Source organism: Nicotiana tomentosiformis, chromosome 11 (genome assembly GCF_000390325.3).
Source record: "Nicotiana tomentosiformis chromosome 11, ASM39032v3, whole genome shotgun sequence".
NCBI lineage: Eukaryota > Viridiplantae > Streptophyta > Magnoliopsida > Solanales > Solanaceae > Nicotiana > Nicotiana tomentosiformis.
The window spans coordinates 25,685,811-25,708,297 of NC_090822.1; the positions used below are offsets into that span (position 1 = coordinate 25,685,811).

At 36.1% G+C, this 22,487-nt stretch overlaps 1 protein-coding gene across 3 annotated transcripts; it reads right to left on the bottom strand.

Annotated features, from left to right (window-relative positions):
- Positions 1 to 388: 388 nt before the first annotated feature.
- LOC104100729 (DEAD-box ATP-dependent RNA helicase 10) lies at positions 389 to 11,881 on the bottom strand. 3 transcript variants are annotated; one of them, XM_009608037.4, is made up of 14 exons: positions 11,752 to 11,881; positions 10,877 to 11,035; positions 9,531 to 9,654; positions 9,376 to 9,445; positions 9,090 to 9,152; positions 7,539 to 7,613; positions 6,670 to 6,789; positions 6,071 to 6,112; positions 5,909 to 5,983; positions 3,447 to 3,593; positions 3,225 to 3,362; positions 2,419 to 2,530; positions 2,222 to 2,310; positions 389 to 711 (listed from the first exon to the last, which is right to left on the bottom strand). In XM_009608037.4, exons 2-14 carry the CDS (start codon positions 11,010 to 11,012, stop codon positions 580 to 582), a joined length of 1,323 nt encoding a protein of 440 aa, XP_009606332.1. In that variant the 5' UTR covers positions 11,013 to 11,035; positions 11,752 to 11,881; the 3' UTR covers positions 389 to 579. The 3 variants fall into 3 exon arrangements, with proteins under 3 accessions (XP_009606332.1, XP_009606340.1, XP_018627808.1); XM_009608045.4 differs by having other exon boundaries at positions 10,877 to 11,050; positions 11,752 to 11,853; XM_018772292.3 differs by having other exon boundaries at positions 11,762 to 11,833.
- Positions 11,882 to 22,487: the final 10,606 nt, after the last annotated feature.

Genomic DNA, 22,487 nt, shown 5'->3' on the forward strand with positions numbered 1-22,487 from the left:
TTTTTAAAATTTGAAATGTTTGGCCAAACTTTTAAAAGAATAAAACATATTTTGAATAAAAGCAGAAGTAGTTTTGAAGAAGAAAAAAAAATAACTTATCCTCAAAAAAAAAATTTTGAAAAATACTATTGAAAAAAAAAATTTAAAAATTTTTTTTAAAAACTTGACCAAACACTAATTGTTGCTCAGAATCAAATTAATTAGCCAAACACAAACTAATTCTCACCAAAAATACTTTTGAGAAAAAATACTTCTTAACATAAACTATTTTAGAAGCTTGACTGTTAGACGTCCAGAGCTAATTGGACTAGCCACATTGCTAAAAGATCATTTACTATTTTATCCATTTTGGGGTGCACGTATATATTAGGATTAGGAGGCAAGGATCTTCACAAGAAAATGAAAATAATAGAGTCCCTAAGATCAAAACCATCCCAGCAGAATTGCAGAAATGTCAAATTACAGCCCAACAAGGAATAATGAAAGAACTAATTAAGTTCAAAATTGAACTAACATAGCTTAATTATATATTCCTCAATTAAGTCAAAATTGGACTAAAATAGCTTAATTATATATTCCTCATTTTCTCTTTGGCTTCTTTGATAGCTTCCCTGATAGTTTCCCGTTCTTAACTCCCAAGTATCTGTCAATCTCCTCGTCACCATCATCTCTGCCTCTGTGTTTCCTATTGCCACCACTTTCTTTGATTTTCTGTATCAACACACATTGGATGTTAATTATCTAATAACTCCATTGAGCAACATATTACCATGAAAACATGCACAGAAAATCCTCCATAAACTACTAATAACCTATACAATAATAATGTATCAGGAGAGTGCCACTGGTTGCATGGGACAAAGTATGTGTTCCAAAACGATTTGGGGGGCTAGATATAAAGAGTTGTAGAAAATGGAATATGGCATCAGTGGGGAAGCTGCTATGGAAACTAGCAATGAAGCAGGATATTCTATGGGTGAGATGGGTGCTTGAGTTGTATATGAAAAATGATGTGAATATATGGGATCTCATCAACCACCTCTTGACTGCAGAGCTGGTATTGGGAGAAACTCAATTCACTCGATCTGGAAATGAATCACTGGTACCTTGACGGCAGATATCTGCTGACATCAGATGGAGCTTACTGTGTATCTATGAGTTATAATGCTTTACTGGGGGACATGGTGAAACTGACAGAAGTTGATTTAATATGGACAAGGCTTATGCAACCAAAGCAAAGATTCATAGTTTGGTTAGCACGCCAAGAGAGACTACTAAAAAAGGAAAGACTCGAGAGAACACAAGTGCCAGTGACTGAAGATGCATGTTGTTTATGTGAGGAGGGGCTGACTGAAACTCAAAATCGATTACTTTCTGAATGTTCGTGGGTTACTGAAGTAAGGAGAGTTGTCAGCCTGGCAAGGAATTCAGATACAGAAGCATGGGGTAAGACGAACAATAAGATGGATCAAAACAAGGCAGTCTAGGCACAATGATATACTACACCTGGCAGGCTAGGAATTGGAAGCAGTTTAGGAACATCAATGTAAATACAAGTTTTGTTAAAGAACAGATACAGAAGGAAACTAAGCATAGACTAGATATGATACAAGGTACAAAAAGAGCTCGAGGATGTCAGTGTTAATACAGAGATTATGTAACTAGTTTTCCAGTTGAGGCCTAGATGACTCAAGCACCCTTCCTAGAAGGTGGTTTGAGCTTTAGGTGCTCTTTAGGTGTATCAATTTGGTTGTTATGGTAATATTTCACATTTATTACCAAAAAAAATAATGTATCAGCATGCAAACATCAGGAAATATGAGCAACTTCAACATTTCATGGAATAAGTTGTATGCATGTCACCTCTCACAACATTCCACATCCTCTCGAACTGAGAAATGCACATAACACGAACAACAGCTCTACATCCAAACCACACTCAAAGAATCAAAATATGCTCGCACTATCTCTACCTTATTACCTCTCTGACATTAACACCTGAGCCTAATGAAAATGGTGAAAGAGGAGAATTCAACTATAATATTAAGTCCTAAAAAGGGAAACTAATAATAAAAATTAGGGCTCATTTCACTTGATTTAATTGACTAAATTTAAACAGTCTTTAACCCGTGCATTCAAAAGCTGACCACCTAGTTATTGCCGCCCACTGAAGTACCCTCCCCCTCCCGCAAAGGAAAAAACACAAGGAGACGAAGATTACCATCTGTGAGATCCTCTTGGCTTCTGTTACACGCTCCAAGAGTAGCAAAACCTCCTCTTCCTCCGCAGGATACTCAGGTAGTTTCTTCCCTGAAGATTATCAATTTTAGTTTGGAAAACATGTACTAGACAGACAAGAAGTGCTAGAATAAGAATATATTAGAATCTCGGAAATATAATATTCCTGTATTTTCATACCAATAAGCTTTTCTATCTGTATATACCACTCCAACTCATACTGATTCACTAACGATATGGCAACCCCAGAACGTCCTGCTCGTGCAGTTCTTCCCACCCTATGTATATAATCCTGAAGGCCATGCATACAGTGATAAGCTAAGATCGCATCAACAACAACAACAACAACAACAACCCAGTATAATCCCACAAGTGGGGTCTGGGGAGGGTAGGATGTACGCAACCTTACCCGTACCCTGCGCAGATAAACTGTTTAAAAATCGCATCAGAAAATAAAATTAAGATTATTCAAATTGAAATGATGAGCATGAAGTGAAGTTTCATTGATCTTATTGCATAAACAAAGGACCGAGACATTCTTTTAATTTTTTGACTATGGTGTCCGGGCCAGCTTGCTGGCACCTCGACAATTCCACCGGGCACCAACTACCTCTCGCACCAACACAGGTACAGGGTAAGAGTTTTAATTATCTAGCATTTGGACAACTTTTAAAAAGTTTGTTTTGAAAGAACTTTTTGGAAGAAAAATATTGTGCAAAAGAAAACTTGTCTGGATAGCTGCAGTTTTTTGGAAGATTTGTGGGTGTTCTGGGAGTGGAAAAGTTTTTTTTTTAATCAAGGGAGGTGGAAGAAGTTTTAGGTATTATTTTTTGAAAGCCAAAAACAAACCAACACCTTCGAAAAGTTTTTCAAAAACTTCCTAACCAAAAAAGGTCCATGCCTAACCATAGATAAATCCAGGACCACCCCAATGAACAGAAAAAACAACATACAACTTTACACGCAGTAAGAATAAAAAGATCCACCTTTGAGTTTGTTGGAATATCATAGTTGATAACCATATCAACAGATGGGATATCAAGTCCTCGACTGGCTACATCAGTGCAGATAAGGATATTGCAGTCTCCAGCCTTAAATTTGTTTAGAGCTCCAAGCCTTTTTGTCTGTCCAATAAAAGATGATATTTTTGAGGGGGAATGATAACCAGCAAACTGAAAAGATGCATGCCTTGAAGTTCAAAAATATACCTGAGTCATCTGACCACTAATTGGTATAGCTCTCAAGCCAAGATTTCGAAGCATCAGAGCCAGTAGACGAGTTGCATCACATGTACGAGTGAAAACCATTGATGTACTGCCAGACATCTCAGTCAGAATATAGACAAGATAGCAGTCCTGTGGGCACAAAATAATATAGTCAGACAACAAATCATTATTCGATAATTAAAGTGGGACCAGAAATCATTATACAGCAAACAAAAGGAATTACATCCTTAACCCCTCAACTTCTGGGGTCTTTTACGTTTATTCCTCATATACTATCTCTAGCATCCAGTCCCACAATTATCGGGCACAGTGGCGTAGCTACTTTGTCCCAAGGGTGGTCAGCCGAACACCCTTCGCCAAAAAATTATATTGTGTATATAGATCGAATACCACTTCACATGATCATATATTATATTTTGAATACCCTTAACTTACGTGTAAGAGTTAGCCCAATGGTCAAGGGTGTTCAAAATGAGGAGTTCATGTTCTCCAAATTAAAACTAAACAGACACCATCACACCACCATGTTTGGTCTAATTGACTCTGCTCTTTTAATCCATAAATTTCTTGATAAATAACTGCTAAAGGTTAAATTTGTGTAAAAACAAACAACCAATCAAGTAATTTTATTAATTAAAAATGCTTATTAAACAAATTGTAAAATTTAAAAGTCAAGCTCTACAAAAAAAAAATTTAACAAAAAGCTCTTTACAGGGTACAAACCCTCTCAACTCTATCTTTCCTTTGGTTGCTTACTATAATTTCTTTTGTTCTCTTTTTATGTTAGTTTTGATTTATAAAATTGTATTTCTATTATAGTAATTGTTTTTATGGTTTATTAGTTAAATATTACGTAGTTTGATTTAAAATTGTCGGTGCATCCATTATTCGGGGAAAAAAAAATTCTTTAAAGTTTGAACACCCTTAGCGAGATTCCTAGCTACGACACTGCTCGGGCACTAGTTAAACTAGTCGTCCTTTTTGAGAAGGAACTAGATAAACTAATCCTTCTGATAATTTTTAATGCCAAAAAAACTAGATTTGCCGATACGGAGCTTTAAAGATGCTATTTTACATATTGTTATTAAGGCCACCCTCCGCAACCTACCTCTCCACCTTAGCAGGTTCTGAATTCCCTGCTGCCTCCCCCTCAGTTAGCCTTAATTTTCCGCATGTCCTCCCCCCCCCCCCCCCCAAGAGCCTTCCATGCTCTGTTATCTGACCCCACCCCCTTTTCCATCACTCATCTCTTGTCCTCCATGCCTAATCTAACACCTTGCACCCCACCACTGTAGCACAGCTCCTAATGCTAGATCCCTCCCCTTTGCAGAAGCTTCCAGCCTGCAGTGCCCCATGTCCTATATTGAAACTCACCAGAATTCTTCCCTGCCAACTCCGTGCCGTCACTTTCCCCTTCGCCCTACCCCTATCTCATGCAGAAACCCTAACGTTTTTGTTTTGAATTCAACCCAAATCAAGGGGAGAAAAACTTCTTCACTTAATTTTCTTCTTAGTTCCAATGTTGTAAGCCATACATTAAATCTCAAAAAAGGTCTGCTCACCAGGGAAAGAGGAGGTAAAGCCTGACCAAAGATGTAAAGTTTTTTTTGGTGTGTGTGTGTGTGTGGTTTGGGGGGGGGGGGGGGGGCGAGGATATGCATGTCCTTAGAACATCTTCTCTGCCCTTTTGTTCGAGGGGAAATGTAATGAAAGAACTAGCACAGGGCCAGATTCCTAATAGTTGAGGGAGTAATAGTGCTACTAATAATACAAGAAACAATATATCAGGACTAGAAGTGTGTGAAACCCCATAGCAGAGACCAAGAATACAGCAACTTGCTTGATTATTTACATATTTAGAGAAAAGAGACTAAATGTGCGTAAATGGGTTTTTTAACAGCATATGTTGAGGCAGTCTAACTGTGATAAGCCCTCTATGAGGCCTGGCCTTTGCGTCAGTCGGATTATGTTCACTTCAAATAATCAAGAGATGCAACTACTTAAACAGTTAAACTTTCATGATTAATACTTTTGGGAAAGCTACAAATATGAATCTTGTAAAGAGTGACAGGTCATCCTAGTTATTACTTTGTAAAACTAAGTTAGCAGCACAATCATTATGATCATGTCTCTTCCCTCTTTTATCCACGTGATTGTTTCTTATTCTAGTGGTGCCACAATGTCAAAACTCCCACATCCTTTAGCCATATAATGATGATTATTATGAGAGCACATCAACACAAATAGTGTTCTGTAGTAGGAATACACTTTCTCTGAACACCATCGGCGCTTAAGCAGATAAATTCAAGCTCATCGATTGTCATCAACAAGATGTAATTTACATGGAACATCATTATTAAGCCAATTGCTGGATACAATGCTTGCCACTTGACTTGCTTTCTCCCAACAAACCTATAAGAGAAACTTTTCACTAAAGAACTAACCTTATACTTGGCAGGAAGAAAACGAAACTGCTGCTTCAGTGTATCAACTGTGGAATACTTAGATGCAGCTTCAATCTGAAACAAATTATAAACAAAGTTATGCAAAATACTCTTGACCACCTACAAATTATACAGTGAAAATTGGCGTCGTTATATTTGTACCTTGACAGGATTTCTCAAACAAGCCCTCTGAAGTTTCTTTACCTGTAGTTCAATGTACAGGTATATTTAGAATCAGACTTCCCATGCAACAAAGTTCACTCTTCGAAGGTTTCATCAAGAGTGACACAGCAGAAACTATTAGTCATGGAAATAAATTCCTTAAAGAGAAAAGCAGAAGAGGAGCAAATTAACTTGCCATTCACAACAACCCCACTTTCTCATTTTTCTTTCCCAGACAATTTCATGTAATAATCATATTGCTATTATGATATAGAGAATAAGTGCATCTACTGCCATAACAATGATTACTGATCATTAGCTGCATGGCAATATGAGAAAAAGTTGAAAAACAAGTAAAAAGCTCCTCCATTTTATGGTATCTTCTCATAAATGTCAGACCGAGCATGATATTTGGAAAATAAATAAGGGAAATTTTCATGAAAGCACTTTTCCTACCCAAGTACTCACGAAAAGATAGGTCCAGCCATCAGAGAAGGGAATTTCTCTTAAGAAAGGAACCTAGAAAGAGAAAGTGTCCACACAGAGAATAGACTATTTATAATTAACAACGGATTCATATAAACCACGTGAAAGGAAACCTTTTTGGTCATTGTAGCAGAAAATAGATAAGTCCTTCGATCATGAGGGATAGCATGCAAAATCTGATCAAGGGCCTTTTCAAAATCTTCATTTAGCAGCCTGTCTGCCTCATCCAATACCTGTTGCATGGACAAATTCATGACTCAGAATATGCATGCATGCTCTTATCCAGCTAAAATAATCTGTTGTGAAACACATATTTATATTTTTTTTAAAACCTAGACTTGGTTACAAATAGAAATCAAGATATTAAAAGATGGAATTCTAATACAAGTCTGAATACCAATCGAATCGCATATAATGAACTGCATTTTATTTTTGGATAAATATTGCTTCAATTAATGAATTTCTTGCTTGGTCCAATTGTCCGCAGCTAAGGCGATGAAGCTATTGTGCCTCATGCTGTAGTCGGGGGAAAAGCATTTAACTGTCAACCCACATGGAAACAAGCAAGTTTCAGAGGAACATATCAAGTAAAGTAGTCAAATGCTTTCTGCGGCTCAATATGTTGGAAAGTTAAAAAGCAAAGACCAACGAAATTTGCCAATGCAGCCAGGAAAAAATGACAAGCAGCTTCTCCTCTGACAAGAGATATACTGCATGCACGCTGTGGGGAATATGGACCAGACGACATTCGAAAATCATATCACTTGCCAAACATCAAAAGGCCTAGCCTTGAACATGCAGCAAATATCACTTTTAATGTCAACAGTGACATAATAACATATGATATCCTTCAACCAAATGCCATGAATCAACATTGCACTTTTGGGTTTTCATCCAAAAGAAAACAAAAAGAGTGCATAAACAGGCAGAACGAGAACATCTCTGGAACATTTTCAGCATAAGACTCAATGGACAAACTTACCAAGTACTTTATCGTACGAAGAGAAAACCCTTTAGTATTGGAAAGATGGTCCAGTAGCCGACCAGGTGTTGCCACCTACATCAGACAGCATGCAAATGAGCACTCAAATAAATGTCAGAGATTAAGCATATTAAAAAATCTGTAATAACAACATACAATAGCTTTAGCAAATCTGGTGTAACAAGTCGTCCACATGGCTTACTAAACTGACAAGGCAACAGAATAGATGTTTGGATGTTGAAAATAAGCCAGCAAAATATTTGACTGAGTACACTTAGAAGTTTTCTTTGTTAGGTAAGCAAGAATTGTATCAGTAAGTTGCATCAAGATGATGCATAATGATACTTCATGAGCCTTACAAAAACACAGCCTCTGACTGCACAAACATGTCTGCTAGTTGAAGAAATCTAGTAAACTATCAATATCATGTACATGTTTTAACTTGAACCAAAAAGCTAACAGAAAAGGTTGTTGCAATTTGTAAATATTCTCCTTTTTGTTCAAAAAACATCTCTGATTTCATTCCCTCCAAATAGTCCACGAGATACAAGTAGGGATGGTTGCCCATCTGAGTACGCTTAATAGCTGATATTATATTAATTCCACTCACTTAATAGTTGATAATATATTACTTCCACTAAAGACTTCTATAACATGAGCTTTCGGATAGATACTTTTGAGCCTCTCATAAGGAAAAAGGTCACTGATCTTACTATCCTAGGATGTGGCATGGTGCTGAATGAACATGGTTTAAACTGAACAAAGAGATTTGCCAAGGCAAGGCCAATGGTACACCAATTTTGTTTTTGCTTAGATTGCTAAAAGGATTCATCATCAACCTTTTACAACCATCAAGTACCTCTTCCAAAAGAGGTATGGATATTAATCATTCATGAGGATTTCTGTATAAGCCAAGGCATTTTGCAAAGTCAACACAGAAGCACATTTCCTATCAGATAATCTAAGAAGAAAAGGCAGGTAACATCCAGTAAAGGCCTAGATAGCAGGATTAGGAGCCCTTCTCGCAAAATATAGGCAACAACTTAAACAAAAAGCTGAGAAGAGAATGCATTTTCAAACAACTGGGGCAAGGTAACTGACTTTTTTTGGATAGGTGGGTAACTAACTATTTGACATCTAGTCTGGAATATTTTATACATCCATAGAAAAACAGATGACCCACAAAATTATTTAAAGGAGACATCACAAACTTATGAAGCTAACTGCACGGTCCAAATAATAGCATGCGGCTACAGTGACCTGACATGCTTAGTCAAGGCTGGGATGGTATACTGAAGCAACAGCATCAGAGGTAAACTGCAGCTGGTGCTCCTCTGTTTGTCCCCTAAACATGCACTGCCATATGAATATTGCACCACCAACTCTTTTTTTTTAAAAAGGTCAAGTTTATATTACACCACCAACTCTGCCTCATATAGTATTGCCTTATAATAAATCTTTCGGAAGAGATTTTACCATCTGTAGCTCCATTTCTACTTGCTTCATCTTAACAAGAGACACAAATATGTGGTAGTAGATATTAGTACTTACAACAATGTGAGGCCGTTTCCCAAGGTTGATGCTCTGCTGTACTTGATCTACCCCTCCAACCAGCTGTGAAACAATTACCAGCAATCTTTTAACAAAAAAAATGTCTAGTTGAATGCCAATGTCAACCATCATATATGACTGTTTCAATTATGACATGCTCTACCCTGTTCTACAGACATGTTGCTACATATACCTATTGTCTAACAAGTGGTTATCAACCCAAAGACTACATTTGAAGGGGAAAATGAATTGTTCATGCATGTAAATATGACTTAGTCAAGCTCACCACTGCACATTTTACTCCAACACCGGATCCTAAAGCTTCAAACTGTTCAGCAATTTGAATCGCGAGCTCTCTGGAATACACAAAGAAAAAAGTTGGAAACTAAATCACCAAAGAGCTTCTACAAAATAAGACAAGTAATCAGATGGATAAGGGACCTTGTTGGAGAGAGAACGCAGGCAAAAAAGGCATGCGGAGAATCTAATAGAGCTTGCAGTATAGGAATTGCAAAAGCTCCAGTCTTTCCAGAACCCGTTTGAGCCAGACCAATTAAGTCTTTGCCTAGAACAAAACCCAATCAAACAGTTTATAAGAAAAAATACTTTCACCAAATAGAGGATGATATACAAAAGGTTTAAACAATAAAAAAGGATCAAAATACAAATAATGTTCTTTGGAAAAGTCTTCCAATCTACTATACAAATTGGAACACTTTTGAGTGCTTCGAAGTCCAATGATAGATAAGAAAATGTATGATGCCAGCAATTTAGGAAATGAACTCTATGCCGCCAAAGGATCTCCCCCCCCTCTCTCTCTCTCTCTCTCCAAATTTTCAACTTCAATGTATGTGGAATCACTGCCCAAAGCTCACCCCCTACTAGTTTATTAGCATCACTCACATTACTTGCTTGACTGAATTTTGCATGGTCCACCATACGTCCCTCAAATGCAACATAATATTCCATAACTTAGTGGAAAATTTGCATTGTACAGACATATGATCTCTGACCAACTAGCAGTCATATAAGGATTTTACAGGAAAACCACATTACCTTTCCCCTTGTCATTCTAAATTTTCAAGTTCCTAAAGAATTTCTAGTTCAAAAATATTATATTCCATTACATTGGATTGTATCAAATACCATCACTTGAGGCAATTGCATAAAGCTGCTTTATCCAGATTTGGATACGCCCTGCCTACAGCACCATTGTATCCAGAAACTAATTCTCTACCCCTAATGACAGGAAATTTCATCAGACCCCCCCCCCCCCCTCCCTCTCTCTCTCTCTCCATGTTTAGTGTTTGACATTTTAACAACTTACCCTTTATCTTTTTTAAATCTGAATATAAACTCTCCCAGTAGCCAGAAAAAGGAAGATTCCTAGTTCACAACTCATCCCAACACTTAATTACCTCTCTCCATAAATTTGCTCTACAACAAAATGTTACGTCTCTATTTCGCACTTCTCTATTATTCATAAAACTAAGATATTCTTGTACTTCTCAAACAATGGATTCCACAAAATCACGTCTTCAGACATTTTGCTACCACGGGCAAAAATAGGATAGTGGAAGTTTCAACCCCACAACCCAAAACAGACCTAAAACACACTAGCATAATCAGCTTAGAACTTTAAGCCTATTTGAATTATTAGCACATATCTTAAGTCCACGCGAAATATCATATTTATAAGGAGAAAAAAAGTAGAGATAAGCAAGAAAGAGTAGAACATGCGTTAAAGACAAAGATGAAAAAACATAAAGAAGGGAAGAAGAAAAGACCTTCAAAGGCATGAGGAATAGCTTCAGCTTGTATTTTAGAAGGGGTTTTCCAACCCAAACTATCACAAGCCTCAATCAGTTGATCAGAAACTCCCAGTTCTTTGAAAGACTTCACTTCTTCTTTGGATTCTTCCATTTAGAGGTTCTCCACAGTGGGTTCTATTAAGACAGTAACTTCAAATCAACAAACTGAATCACGTTACTGAAAAGGGACTTAAAGCAAACAGAAAAGTAATTTTTCTCCCAATTTCTTCTTTTTATTCCAGTCCATTTAATAATCCTCTTTATTTTCCAAAGACAAATAAATAATCTCACAGACATCGACTCTGGATATTTCCCTTTAACTTTTCAATACTCAAAGCAGCAAATTTACCGGGATGATTAAAAAAAAACGTATGAAGCAAAATATATTTAATATTAACTTAACGAGGAAGTTTGTGACTCTCATACTTTGAATGAAAGTTTTGGCGTAACTTGTAAAGTTGTCAAGAGGTAACAGGTTCAAGCGGCAAAAACAGTTTCTTACATAAATGAAAGGTGAGTCTGCGTACAATAGTCATTCCCTGGACCCCGTTAGTGCACCGGGTTGTCAAATAATTCATTCAAAGGCATTTACAATCCAATGTAACGTTACTATTTTTATTTGAGAAAAAAAAAACAATCCATTTAAAATTGTGTAAGAAAAGAAAGACAAATTATACCATTTAAAGGACAAAGATTTATCTCGTGTATAACTCAACAACATATTAACAAATAACAAATCACTGTAAGTCTTCATTAATCATACTCCAATTGAAAAACCATAACAGCAGATGTTAGACGACTCACAGTCATAAACAGCACGAAAAAAAAAGCAGAAAAGGAGAAGAAGATACCTCTAAGGACGTCTGAAGACGGAATGGAGGCAGAAGGCCGCAGGCAGTGACTTTCGGCGGTGGCGAACAATTAGAAGGTGCGCCCTCTTTTCTAAGTTTTGCCCTTTGAAGTCTATTTTTTTTATTTTTTTAGACGCGTTAATAATTTTTTTATAATTTATTTTTTTAATAATTATTTTTTAATTAATAATATTGTCAAACCATTTAATTTTTTTTGAAATATTATTGATCTTAGGTAATATTTTATCAATTATAATTTTTTTAAAATCTTTTCTTTTTCTTTGATGCAACTATTATAAAAAAATTCTACTTTTGTACTAAAAGTACTAAATATTTTTTTTAATACCTATATACCTATTATTTTTTTAAAAAAATAGGGCCCAAATTTGGGGGCCTAAGGCACAAATAATGCTAGAGTCGGCCCTAGTGCGAACAATAGCAAGCGTACTATATATCTTCCTTTCAAAATATAGAGTAACAATTTACATAAACCTTGGGTCATATACGTTAATTACAAGATCTAATAATCTATATTTATATACGAGTATCTATGAACATGCGTTACACGTTAATAATGGCATGTGATGATTTTAATATTTTTTTATATAAAAAAATAATAAAATTTAATTAATAAAAAAAATTATGTATAATAATACAACAATCATCTAAATGACGAAAAATATTATTACATTAACATATACATGAATTTTAAAAAAAAAAAGACATCATCAAAACTTACACAAATGATAAATTTTGTCATGTTAGTTAGATAATTATATATTATAGTTTAAAAGTATTTAATGTGGTGGTATTTTAACGAACACTTCTGTGTGGATAATATTTTTTTGTGTATGTTTCCTCCTAATGCTTTGGTTGCTCTGCCTTAACCAGAACTCTTGTTGTCAATCTTGATATCCCTCTTGAAAGTGCAACATATAGTTGCTCGTGCAAGAAAATATATTGCGGTAAATATAATCCAATTTTTTGGATGTTTATCCTTGTGCTTTATTTATTATATTTGCAAAACATAAACATACTAAAAATTATTTTCACACAAATTTAAAAGGATTTAAATTTAAAAATTATCTTCCTTAGTTTCGGAAGACGAAAGTTAAATTCAGGGATAAGAATATACTTAGAAGCACATTGACCAGTATCATAATTTTTGCATATATGACGTTATTGTTAAAACTTCTATATACCATTTGTGTGTTATTACATAAGATATTCGGCGTATTTAAGTTTTTCAGTAGCATGACGGGCATATTTTTCTTCCAAATCAACCATATATAATGGAAGATCAACTTAGTATATTATTTATGCGGTGACACTAACATATGGAAGAAATAATAAAGTTGACAATAAACATATATGGCATAAGGTCGTTTGGTATTAAAGTATTTAAGTATTCTTCTTGGTAGTAATTATTGGTATCATTTTCTGTTGAGTCAAAAACAGAAAAATATTTTGTTTTTGCTATAAAATTTTGCAATCAACCTTTTACTTAGTTGATCAACATATTCATTTATGCTAGCTAATATGTCTTTTTAATTCTATCATGCATTTTGCAGTAATTGTATTTTAATCTAATGGTAGAATTTTTTTCTTATTAAATGCACTACTATTACCATTAGGATTGATAACAAAGTGTTCAGGAAGAATCAAATCATCTTTTATTGGATGCTCTTATTCGTTTCCGACACGAAACAAGAAGACACTGAATATTGGATCTGTTCTTACTTTATATTTATTGTCAGTTGAATCTTTTTCATTTGAGGCCAGAAGTATAACTTTGGCAAGCTAGATTTTACAGTCTCTACTTTTGTCGATTTTAGAACTATTGGTAGTACTTGACATAAATTACCTCTCAAACCATTAATTTTTTACCAAACGGTTCATTAATATCCAATATATCTTTAGAACTCCGTTTGACACTTAGTCATAAGTGCTTCATCTAATATTATCAATTTTGTTTTTCTTATAAATTTAGCACAATTATTTTGCTTTGATACATCTGTGATGGTTATTTAAGTTGTTTGAAGAGGTATATCAAATCTAAAGTGGGTGGCCTCGCAATAAAATCGGTGTTGGTATACCACTTGCTATTATTGTTAACACTGTCATGCCTATTAATATGATATTTGCAAGTAAGGCATGACATAGATATATTATTTCGATTCCGTCGGAGACATCTACAAAGAATAATCCCGTTATAAATTTAACACAATTGCTCTGCTTTGATATATTTGTGATGACTGTGCTTTCTCATACACTTGTATAGCATTTTGATTTTTAATAATCTATTAACCTTTTTACTTTGTGTTCTAATGCTCTTTTATGGAATAAATTTATGTACCCTAAGATTTTTTTTAACTTGAATAAGAATTTTACTCATGTGATGAATTTTAAAAATAATTAAATTGGATTCTCTTGCTAAATAATTAATTAAAAGATTCAATTATTTGATTTTATTATAAAAATAATAATTTATTCTATGTTGATTCAGATCTTAATATTACTTTATCTATTGGTTTGAATATTTAATTTTAATTATAATTTTATCCAACATAAATTTTATTTTCAAAGAGTAAAAGATTGATATAACATTTGTTTTTAGATCTTTATGTTTGTAGAATCATTAATGGTATTGACTCTTACCAGCTATTATTTTTCTCTTTCTCGCGCATTTATATTTTTAAATATTTTCTTAATTGTTGTTTATTAATTGAATATTTTTTAATATTATACGAAAAATTGATATAAAAACACTATTTGAGTAGGAAAATAATTCAAATATAATATAAAAGTATATTATCGTGGAAGTATTTTTTTTCTCAATGTCAACTTTTTATGTAGTCCATTTAATATTACCTTTTTTGGGTATTGGACATTATGGAGTGGTAATGTATTACCAATACGGAAGATTCTGATGAAATTAATTTTATTAAACCTTCCTACATATTTTTAATAAGAATTTAATAGACAAATTTTATTAATTTAAAAATCTTAATTATTAAAAATCAGCACAGAAGGTATTGTAGTCCAAAAAATAAGTTATTGCAGTTATGCCCTTTCCCTATGAGTTCTTCCGTTTAATATTTTAGGGTTATTTTGATATATTAATATTGTATTTATACTTTTATAATAACATAGGCTCTCCTTTTTCTAAATGGATTTGGACAATATAATACATTCTCAAATTAAATTAGTAATAGGACATTATAATATATTTTCAAATTAAATTAGCAATAGAAATTTTTAAGAAGTATATCCTAAAAGTAATAGGATTACGTGACTAAAGATATTTACTTGCTTAATTTTATATGAATTAGATACCCGGAAAGTAATTATACAAATAGGATTCCTAAAGGTAATCATGTAGGATTCTTAACGTGTAGTATTATGTCCTAAAACTAAAGGATTATAACGCTAATATCTAGAATTCCGATTATATCCTTTTATTATGAGTTATTATGCTTAATATTATAAGGTTATTTTTGTAAACTGACATTGTATTCATGCTTTTATAATAATATAGATATAGATTTATAGATATAGATATATAAATATACATATATCTATATTTATATATCTATATTAAAAGCATGATGGACTTAGCAAAATATCGTTCGTTTTTTTTCCTTGAAAAACTAATTTCAGTTTAGATAAAGTAGTAATTTAAGTTATTTTTCTAATATGTAGGTATAGTTATTTAATTATTTTTTTAATATTTATGACTTAGAAATTAACTAAAACATGCATACTAAATCCTTCATTATTTGAACTATTATATATGTAAGAAAATTCTAATATTTAAGGTTTAAAATTAATTAAAAATTTACCTATATAAATGTTTTTCCCAATTGAACAAATAGCTAAATTTGGACATTACTTTCTAGGGATGTGAATCACATTTTATCGGGGAAGCAATTGATTTATAAAACAAAATATAGACCATATTGAGATGTAATTCGAAAAACTTTAAATTGTACAACTATAATGTAACGACCCGACTAGTTATTTTGAGAATTAGCGTCTCGTTCGGTGACTTACAGTCTCGAGCAGTTTCATATTATGTGTCATGACTTGCGTGCGTGGTCGAGGTCGGTTTTCGGATGATTCGGGGTCAATTTGGAAGAAGGATTATTGTGTTAGAAGCTTAAGCGGTAAGAGTTGATCGGAGTTTGACTTTTGTATAAACGATTCCGAAATGGCATTTTGATGATTTCAATAGCTTCGTATGGTAATTTTGGACTTAGGTGTGCGTCCGAATTTGGATTTGGAGGTCCGTATGATAATTTGAAGCATTTTGGCGAAAATTAGAAAGTTGAAGTTTTGGAAGGTTGAGAGGTTTAAAAGGGAGTTTACTTAGTTGATATCAGGTTCGGATTGCTATTCCAAGAGTTGGATTAGCTCAGTTATGTCATTTGGGACTTGTATGCAAAATTCGACGTCATTCCGGGTTGATTTGATATGTTTTAGTACGAGTTTTGGAAGTTGGAAGATTTGAAAGTTAATAAGTTCGATTCGAGGTGCGATTCGTAGTTTCAACATAGTTTGATGTGATTTGAGGCTTCGAGTAGGTCCGAGTTATGTTAAGAAACTAGTTGGTATGTTCGGACGGGGGTCCCGGGAAACTAGGGTGTGTTTCGGATGGGCTACGGGCGATTTCTCCATGTTGTTGGACTATTGATTTGCTGGTATCTGGTATTCTTCATCGCGTTCGCGATGAAACAACCGCATTCGCGTACTGTAATTTGGAGTCAGGCAAAAAAAAATTCTTCGCGTTCACAGGGAGTGTTTCGCGATCGCGTACGTGTGAGTTCTCCTTCATCGCGTTCACGTAGCACTACCTTGGCACTAGTATTTTTCTCCTTCGCGATCGTGTAGTACATTTTGGGGGGCAGTAGTTTTTCCCTTCTTCGCGATCACGTAGTACATTTTTAGGCAGTATCCATTCCTTTTTCGCGATCACAGTTGCATTTTCGCGATTGCGATGTGTAAATCGCTGGGCAATAGAATATAATTTCCAAAATTGAAGGTTTTGTTTCATTTTTTCATTTTTTTAGCTAGAGGCCTCGGATTTGAGAAATGTTTCGTTTGGTTATTCAAGAAATTCCTTGCGGTAAGTGTTCTTTATCCAAAATTGATTATATTTCATGATTCCATAATTATTTTCATCATTAAATTAGTGGATTGAATGGAAAAAATGTTTCAAAAATGTAAAATAAGGATTTGAAGGCGATTCGATATCGGAATTTGATAAATTTGGTATGGTTGGACTCGTATCATAATGAGTGTTCGGGTTTTGTGAATTTTATCGATTTTCGAGGTGTGAGATCAGGGGTTGACTTTTGGGTTGACTTTTTAGTTTTAAGTAAAGATCTAAACTTTATTATTCGAAATTATTTCCTATGAGTTTCATTTATGATTTGAAGCTATTTTGGCTAGATTTGAGCCGTTCGGAGGGATTTCATTCGAGAAGGTCATTTTAGAGTATTGGTCTATTTGCGGTAAGTACCTTGCTTGACTTTGGGGGGGAGGGGGGACTACCCCTTAGTATTTGAGCCATTTATGCTAATTGTGTCATGTGAAGGCCGTGTACGCGAGGTGACGAGTACGTACTCGGGCTTAATTGTGAAAATTTGACCGTTTAGGGCTCTTAGGTTCTTATGTTCATTAGATATGAAGTTATTTTGTCATGTTAAATCCTCCATTTACTAAATTCACCCTTACGTGTTTTATTTAGAATTAATTGATTCATGATCTACCCTTATTGCCAATCAAATTCCTATGTGTCTTAACAGAGGTTACTGCCTCTTTTATTGTCATGCTATCTTTTCCGTAACTGCTTAACCTTAATTGAAGTTCTTATTACCACTTCCGTAATTGCTTAACCTTAATTGAAGTTATTAGTATCTCTTCTGTAATTGTTTAACCTTAATTAAAGTTATTAGTAATTTAGTATCTCTTCCGTAATTGCTTAACCTTAATTGAAGTTATTAGTATCTCTTGCGTAATTGCTTAACCTTAATTGAAATTACTATAGTCTCTTTGTCATTGCTTAGACTAAATTGAAGTTTGTTAACCCTTTCACTGTTGACGTATTCTTATTTGGGGTCATTGATTCATGTTATCTCTCGTATCATCGAATTGTACTTCTGTGGAATCATTGCTACACATTATCTCTCCCTTGTTGAGCTATTCTTGTTGAGACCATTATTCCCTGTTGTGTCTTTCTTTGTGAGCTCGTTCTTCTATTTCTCTGTGTTTTAAAGTTCTTGTGTTAATTTACTTGCCGTATTCTCGGGCTATTGTTGTTGCTGCTGCTGTACTCAGTGTTGTTGAGCCGAGGACTATGCGTGGTTGTGGTATTGAAACTGTTTTGAGGAAATGTTGTGGCATATGTGCACATGTTATGAAAGTCATTTTATTGTGTTGTTATATTTTGGCATGCGTAGTGCTATTGAGAGGATTGTCGGGGTGTTCGCACATGAGTTGTCCGTGTTGTTGTTACTATTGATATTTGCACATGCGGCATGACAAGACGGGCTATATATTTGGGTTTGTGCATGTGGCGAGACAAAGTGGGAATATTATTGTGCACGTGCGGCGAGACAAGGCGGACATTTACTTTATTATTGCGCACGTGGCGAGACAAGGTGGGCTATATCGGGGAATGATTTGTGATGACTTGTGATGGACTGGGGACATTGTTATTATTGATATTTGTGTAGTGGTGTGCTTACCTTGTGTGAGTTATGCCGTGTACATTTTTGGGTTATCGTTTCTTATGTGTCATTCATTGTCTCTACTCTTACTTGTTGACTTGAATTGTGGTAGAACACTTGCACAAGCATACACGTAAATAAATCACCCATATCAGTTTAAGAAGATGAATCCTGATATTATTGACCATTCACGTGTACTCTCGTGTACTTGCCTTATGTGTGAGAGTTATCTTGTTGGCACGTGAGTTGTTTGTGCAGTCATGGGTTATTGTTATTATTTCCACGTGAGTGGTCCGTGCGGATATTAGATTTTGTTACTATCATAGCACATGAGTCGTCCGTGTGGTTATGAAATGTAATGTGGGCACAAGATGCCAAGTGATTAGGGTTCATAAATTGGGACCCATAATTTGTGATTACGAGGTTTGGAACCTCGTGGAAATTCTTAAATAAATATAGTGAAAAAGCGGTTGTTCTTAATGAGTTCTTACTTGTTTTCCTTTATTTGATTCCACCGGACTTAGACTGTGTTCAGCTTACGCTACAACATTATTACCTATTTGCTTCTTGTTGCTAATTGTTGTTTCTAGTGTTTCATTGCGAGTATTGTTTTGTCTTCCTTACCATGCTTAGCTTTATATTAACATTGCTTTTCTCGTTAGTTCACCTTCATAATTATTCAGGTTGTTTAATCCAGTAGGTGTCTTGACAGTCCCTCGTCACTACGCCACCGAGGTTAGTCTTGATACTTACTGGGTACCGCTGTGGTGTACTCATGCTATGCTTTCTGCACATTTTTGTACAGATCCAGGTATCTCGGAGTTGGTTGATCAATAGCTAGATGTTCGAATTTTTCTATGGAGACTCAAGGTAAACTTGTCGTCACGGTCGCAAGCCTCGGAGTCACCTTCTAATATTGTATATGTACTGTTTATTTCTATTCTGAAACAGTGTATTTAGAGATTTTTCTAGCAAACTCAGTAGAGCTTATGACTTATACTACCGGTTTTGAGGATATTATATCATGGTGGAAATGTTGGTTTCATTTAGAAATATCTGGTTTCTATTGAATAGTTTTGTTGGTTAATTGCTATCATTTAATTCAGTAAGTGTTAGGCTTACCTAGTCCCTAAGACTAGGTACTATCACGACATCCTATGGAGGGAAATTTGGGATCGTGATAAGTTGGCATCAGAGCCCTAGGTTCATAGGTACTACGAGTCATAAGCGAGTTTAGTAGAGTCTTGCGGATCGGTACGGAGACGTCTGTACTTATCTTCTAGAGGCTACAGAACTATTAGGAAGACTTCACTTCTTTCATTCCTATCGTACGAGTTTATTGATCTCGGAGTTTGAGCCTTTGTCATTATATTTTCTCACAAATGGTGAGGACACGAGCCGCAGTTACCGATGACGCTCCCCCCATAGCCAGTGTTGCTAGAGGCAGAGGTAGAGGAGGAGCACGAGCCGCAGCCAGATCACCTATTCGAGCAGCAGTTGAGGAGCCGCCAGTAGCTCCGATTGGGGAACAGGTACCAGAGGTGCCTGTTGTTACCCCGGGATTTCAGGAGACTTTAGCACAGTTCCGGAGCATGTTTGGTACATTGGCTTAGGCGGGGTTGATTCCAGTCGCACTAGCTACTTCACAGATCACGGGAGGAGCTCAGACTCTCGCCGCCCGTACTCCAGAGCAGCGAGTCCACGTTGGTCAGGTTCCACATGTCATGCCAACACAGCATGTTGTCCCAGTTCAGCCCGTGGTTAGGACAACAATATCTGAGGAAGAACAACTTAGACCTGTGAGGTTCAAGAAGTATCACCCTTCTACTTTTAATAGTTTGGCTTTAGGGGATGCACACGGTTTTCTATAGGAGTGCCACTGCATTCTCTGTACTATGGGTATTGTAAAGACGAGTGGGGTTGCTTTTACTACGTTCTAGCTTAAGGGAGCGGCATATCAGTGGTGGCGAACGTACGAGTTGGGTAGCCTGACCAATGTAGCTTCATTTTCATGGACTCAATTCTTAAAGATGTTCTTAAGAGAGTTTGTTCCCCGAACTCTTCGGGATGCATGGCAAATGGAGTTTGAGCAATTTTGCCTGGGCACTATGTCAGTGTCAGAGTATGCCATTAGATTCAGTAATTTGTCCAAACATGCACCTGCTTTGGTTTATACAGTCAGAGAGCGAGTCCGCAGGTTCATTGAGGGGCTTAGTCATGATATCGATTCAGCATGGCTCGGGATTTGGAGACGGATGTTTCGTTCCAACAGGTGTAGAGATCGCTCGCATATTAGAGGGCATGCAGGATCAGGAGGGAGAGGTCAGGGAGGTTAAGAGGCCTCATAGACCGAAGAGATCTACTAGACCCTATTTTGGAGGCAGGGTACGACATGGTAGAGGTTTTGTGGGTCAGCCAGTTTAGTTTGCACTTCAGGCTTTGCACGTATTTCAGGTATCTATGGGTCTCAGGGTACCCGCATCGGACAACTTCCACAACCACGCCAGCGGAGAGGTTGCTTTGAGTGTGGAGATACCAGCCACATGGTGAGAGATTGTCTCAGACTCCGGACAGAGGTGTCACAATGGGGTATTGAGGCTATGAGTTCTGCTCCAGTTACTGATATCCCTGCACCAACAGCTTGTGGTGCAGGTCGGGCGAGTAGAGGACGCCTAAGAGAGGGAGGCCCGGCCCATTGATATACTTCCTATGGTATGGCCGAGGTCGTTGCACCAGATTATGTCATGCAGGTATGGTTTCGATTTGTTATAGAGGAGAATCATTCGTATTTTGTTTTGGTTCTGCTTATCGGGGTGAGTTCTCCTATCTTGCTTCCCGTATGGGTGAGTTTCATGATTTTGTACTCTGCTTATGTGTTTACCCCTATTGGGAGATTCTATATTGGTAGCCCGTGTCTATCATTTTGTTTTATTCATTATTGAGAGCTATGAGACTAGGAGTGACTTTCAGTTATCCATTATGGTAGGTTTTTTATGTGATTTCTGTGTGATTGGTTACAATTTGTGATTTAGATGCTCTATCGGTGTGGGAGTTCAGTCTGTGTTGTGATTTTGTTGGTGAAGTTAAATTAGTGGAAGGTTTCGGTTGGTATAATGTGTATACTACTTGTAATTCAGAGTTGAGGATGGGATCCTCGCGTCTTCAGGTGATTTGATATATTTGAACCGGGCTGCGGGCCGCGATGGAGTTATATTAGGATGAGATTCCTGTGATATGTTCATATACCTTGATTCTCCCTTGTGAAATTGATTCGTAGTATGGTACTGATAGGGAGTGGTGCCTGTCGGGCTTGTTTGATAGTTCCTTTATGTGTTTCCTTGTATATTTAGTCATACTCGTGCTGTACTTATTGGGTTTTTGCTTGCGAAGTGTGTGCCCAGGTGGCGTTAGATATGACTTATTGATTCGGGTGAATAGTTACTAGGTCTTCATGTTTCTTGCGTCGTTGTCAGTGTTGTGAAGGTTTGGAACGAGGTTCGAGCTGATATGAGGTTAATTGCCGGTGCTGGATTCGATTATAGACATCTATTGTGATCAGAGATGTTGTTATGGGCATATGTGTGATGTGTTACGTTGTGTGGTTGTACCTGGTGGGTGTAGAAAGGAGTTGTTGTAGCTGGTTGAGGCTGATACCGTGTGTGTATGTGGAAATCGGGTCTTTTGGAAATGATCGGATAGTGAGAAATTTGGTTCTAAGGCTTATTGGTGTTGGTGGAAGAAGAATATTCAGTGGAGATGGTGTTGTCGGGCTTATGTGGATTGGGGTGACATGGGGTCACCCGCAAGTATATGTATGGTGAGTACACTCAGGGATTTTATGACTTCGGAACAGTTCTTGACACGTTCGAGGACGAACGTTTGTTTAAGAGGGGGAGAATGTAACAACATGACCAATCATTTTGAGAATTAGCTCCTTGTTCGGTGTCTTAATGTCTCGAGCAGCTTCATATTATATGTTATGACTTGCGTGTGTGGTCGAGTTCG

Coding starts and splice junctions, on each gene's coding strand:
- LOC104100729 (XM_009608037.4), bottom strand. CDS start 11,012: ATGGAAGAATCCAAAGAAGAAGTGAAGTCTTTCAAAGAACTGGGAGTT. Junction 9,655..10,876: donor TATTCCTCATGCCTTTGAAG/GTCTTTTCTTCT, acceptor GTTTTGTTCTAG/GCAAAGACTTAATTGGTCTG. Junction 9,446..9,530: donor TGCGTTCTCTCTCCAACAAG/GTCCCTTATCCA, acceptor TGTGTATTCCAG/AGAGCTCGCGATTCAAATTG.